This window comes from Hakea prostrata, chromosome 4 (assembly GCF_041222555.1).
Source record: "Hakea prostrata isolate BN-2017 chromosome 4, UWA_Hpros_2, whole genome shotgun sequence".
NCBI lineage: Eukaryota > Viridiplantae > Streptophyta > Magnoliopsida > Proteales > Proteaceae > Hakea > Hakea prostrata.
The window spans coordinates 51,486,199-51,490,249 of NC_142603.1; the positions used below are offsets into that span (position 1 = coordinate 51,486,199).

Consider the following 4,051-nt stretch of genomic DNA (forward strand, 5'->3'; position numbering starts at 1 on the left):
CTCTTTGAAACATAATTTCACTCTCTCTCTCTCGTGATTCTTCTGTTTTGAAATCAAACTTCTTCCTTCTCCCAAGTTGACTGAAGAAAACTTTTTATATTTAAAGAGCTAAATTGAAAAGAGATTATCTAACTAGAACAGAACCCAGCTGGACACAGCGGCTAGTTGCACAACTGACAACTCGATGCTGATGTGGCAAGAAATCCTAGAACCTTCCTTCTAAGCATCATCATCTAGTTGGCTATTTTTATTTTCGCTCTCTAGACACATGGAGAAGAAGTGCAGAAATTGCCAATATCCATGATTTACCAACCAATCAAACTTTCTTATGTTGCTAGATTATACTTTCTTTATTCCTTTCTCTTCAATTCCTGCTTACTGTTTCTCTGTCCCTTCCCTATAAATGCCTGTTCGCATTGCTTCTTCCTACCCATTACTCTCTACCCTTCTGTTGATCATGATGCCCAAGTTTACTTGAACTTGCTCTCTTCTCAGTTTCTGCCTTTCTAGCAGCTTTTATTGCTGGTTCAATTCCAGAACAAGCAAACTCCTTCAGATACCTCTTTTAATTTCACCCCTTAGGTTTTAAACCTCTTTAAGTATCTTAGAATCCTTCCTTTGTCTTCCCCTGTTCATGGCGCCTCCAAATGAAACTGCCAACTTGGTTATGGGTGACATCCCAACTGATAACATTAACTGCTTCCAGTTATTAGGGGGGAAGCTCAGTGTTGAAGGAGTTTCGGTGCTCTCTGAAGTTCCCACTAATGTCACCTTGAGTAGTTTCTCTACACTTTGTCAGTCTTCTGATGCTCCACCCAATCTGTTGCAACGAGTTCAATCCTTATCGCATAAGGGTGGGTTCCTTGGATTCAGCAAAGAGGAACCATCTGATAAGTTGATGAATTCCCTGGGTAGATTCACCAATAGGAATTTCCTGAGCATCTTCAGATTCAAGACCTGGTGGTCTACCATGTGGGTTGGGAATAGTGGATCCGATATACAAATGGAGACCCAGTGGGTGCTCTTGGATGTCCCTGAACTGAGGTCCTATGTCCTGATCCTGCCATTGATTGAAGGCAACTTCAGGTCTGCTCTTCATCCGGGTGTCAATGGGAATCTCATGCTCTGTGCTGAGAGTGGTTCTACCCAAGTGAAAGCTTCATGTTTCAATGCTATTGCTTATGTTCACATATCTGACAACCCATACAACCTGATGAAAGAGGCTTATAGTGCTCTAAGAGTCCATCTCAATACTTTTCGGTTGTTAGAAGAAAAATCAGTCCCAAACTTAGTAGAAAGGTTTGGTTGGTGCACCTGGGATGCATTCTACTTGTCTGTAGATCCTGTTGGTGTGTGGCATGGGGTGAAGGACTTCGTGGATGGAGGTGTCTCACCAAGGTTTCTTATAATTGATGATGGCTGGCAGAGTATCAACTTGGATGGGAAGAACCCACATGAAGATGCAAAAAATCTTGTGCTTGGGGGTACCCAGATGACTGCAAGGCTTTACAGGTTTGAGGAGTGTGAGAAGTTTAAGAGATATAGAGGTGGAACCATGCTGGCCACTGATGCCCCAACATTTGATCCTAAAAGACCAAAGATGCTGATATCCAAGGCAATTGAGATCGAACAAGCAGAGAAAGCCCGAGACAAAGCAATTCAGTCTGGGGTCACTGACTTGTCGCAGTTTGAATCGAAAATTAAAGCATTACAGCAAGAATTGGTCAAGATGTATGGCGGAGAACCAGAAAGCGATAAAGCTTTAGGTGGAGGCTGTGGGGCCTGTTCCTGTAAAGCAGGAGAATATGGGATGAAGGCCTTCACTAAGGACTTGAGAAGAAAATTTAAAGGGCTCGATGATGTGTATGTGTGGCAAGCTCTCTGTGGTGCTTGGGGAGGTGTAAGGCCTGGAGCAACCCATCTCAATTCAAAGGTAATCCCTGTTAAGGTCTCTCCTGGACTTAATGGGACAATGACTGATCTTGCTGTGGTGAAGATCGTGGAGGGTGGTATTGGGCTTGTTCATCCTGACCAAGCATCTGATTTTTATGACTCAATGCATTCTTATCTCTCCAAAGTTGGAATTACTGGACTCAAGGTCGATGTTATTCATGTAAGATTTTCTAACTCATTTCATAAAACCTATTTTTTCAGTCTCTTTTTTTACTTTAAATGCACATACCTGAGCGTGTGCTATTCTGGTGGCATATGCAGACACTGGAGTATGTATGCGATGAATATGGAGGGCGGGTAGAGCTTGCAAAGGCTTATTACAAAGGGCTGACAGAGTCCCTTGTGAAGAACTTCAATGGTTCTGGGTTGATTTCAAGCATGCAGCAGTGCAACGATTTCTTCTTTCTTGGCACACGGCAGATATCACTGGGAAGAGTTGGTAAGAATTTTGTGACTTTGTATTGAATGAATCCAGTAATTTTGATCAGTTGTTTGTACAATTAATTGCTACTGATGATCAATTTCTGTTTGTTATGTACAGGAGATGACTTTTGGTTTCAAGATCCCAATGGAGATCCAATGGGTGTCTACTGGTTGCAAGGAGTTCATATGATCCACTGTGCTTACAATAGTATGTGGATGGGTCAGATCATAAAACCTGATTGGGATATGTTTCAATCTGACCACCTATGTGCCAAGTTTCATGCTGGTTCTAGGGCGATATGTGGGGGACCTGTTTATGTAAGTGACTCTGTGGGTGGCCATGATTTTGATCTGATAAAGAAACTTGTGTTTCCTGATGGAACCATCCCCAACTGCCAGCATTTTGCCCTCCCTACAAGAGACTGCCTCTTCAAGAATCCTCTGTTTGATAGCAAGACCATTCTCAAGATTTGGAATTTAAACAAGGTATCCCCTTTCGGTCTATACCATGTTTGCATTTATTTGGAGAGAGATTTTCATTGACTCCTCTTATAAATCCAAGTTTAGCTGGATTCTAAGGCATTACTTATATACTACAGAGTGCAATAGTCCAAGTTCATAAACCTTCAGTCTCCTGATACAAACCCATTTATATTGATTTTCTTTTTGCTGATCTTATTACTTTGTTTCTTAATTTTGCAGTTTGGAGGTGTGATTGGAGCATTTAACTGCCAAGGAGCCGGTTGGGACCCAAAGGAGAGAAGGATTAAGGGATACCCAGAATGTTACAAGCCAATGTCAGGCTCTGTGCATGTCAATGAAGTTGAATGGGACCAAAAGAAAGAAGTGGCCGAGATGGGTAGGGCTGAAGAGTATGCTGTGTATCTCAACCAGGCTGAGAAACTAAGCTTGATAACTCCTAAATCAGATGTCATCAACATAATCATCCAACCCTCATCATTTGAGATTTTCAGCTTTGTTCCAATCAAGAAGCTTGGCCCTACTGTTAAATTTGCTCCAATTGGATTAACAAACATGTTTAACAGTGGAGGAACCATACAAGAACTGAAGTACCATGAATCATCTGTGGAGATGAGTGTGAACATGAAGGTTAAGGGTGGAGGAAAGTTGTTGGCTTACTCAAGTGAATCACCTAGGAAGTGCTTTGTGAATGGTACTGAAGTGATCTCCGAGTGGTCTGCTGATGGCAACCTGAGCTTGGACCTTCCTTGGAAAGAGGAACATGGAGGCCTCTCTGATGTTTGTCTTGTCTATTGAGTTTTTGTGCCTGGTTTTTCCTACTTTGTGTCTGGTGTGGGTTGCTTATTTCAGTCCTATCTCCTATGCATAATAGTCATCATATTATCTAATAAATCTAATAAATAAATAATGTAAAGATAAGAAGCATCAAGTAAATTCTAGCTTTTGGTCTACATTATTTTCTATAGCACCGAACTTAATAACTAAGCAAAGTGACATGATAGGTCAAGTTAAGATTTGGTAGTTAAGAAGTCCTTTTCATCATCACCAGGAGGATAATGGGTGAGTCGGTGACTCCTTTGAATTCATGAAAAGAGGAAGCGAAACATCAAACAAACACCTGGTGGGCGTGTTCAACTAGTCCAAGTTCAGCAGATGAGAAAAGAATATCCAAAGCTTCTACTTCATTGCTGAT

At 41.5% G+C, this 4,051-nt stretch overlaps 1 protein-coding gene across 1 annotated transcript; it reads left to right on the plus strand.

Annotated features, from left to right (window-relative positions):
- The first annotated feature begins 456 nt into the window (after positions 1-456).
- STS (stachyose synthase) lies at positions 457-3,708 on the plus strand. The gene is made up of 4 exons (XM_089151039.1): positions 457-2,113; positions 2,215-2,392; positions 2,495-2,862; positions 3,079-3,708. The coding sequence occupies exons 1-4, from the start codon at positions 635-637 to the stop codon at positions 3,652-3,654; spliced, it is 2,601 nt and encodes an 866-aa protein (XP_089007165.1). The 5' UTR covers positions 457-634; the 3' UTR covers positions 3,655-3,708.
- The last annotated feature ends 343 nt before the right edge of the window (positions 3,709-4,051 follow it).

What these genes read in the sequence shown, in the direction of transcription:
- STS (XM_089151039.1), top strand. Translation starts at nt 635, where the DNA reads ATGGCGCCTCCAAATGAAACTGCCAACTTGGTTATGGGTGACATCCCA. An exon ending in GATATCACTGGGAAGAGTTG is followed by an intron (nt 2,393 to 2,494) that starts GTAAGAATTTTG and finishes TGTTATGTACAG; the next exon opens with GAGATGACTTTTGGTTTCAA. An exon ending in AGATTTGGAATTTAAACAAG is followed by an intron (nt 2,863 to 3,078) that starts GTATCCCCTTTC and finishes TTAATTTTGCAG; the next exon opens with TTTGGAGGTGTGATTGGAGC.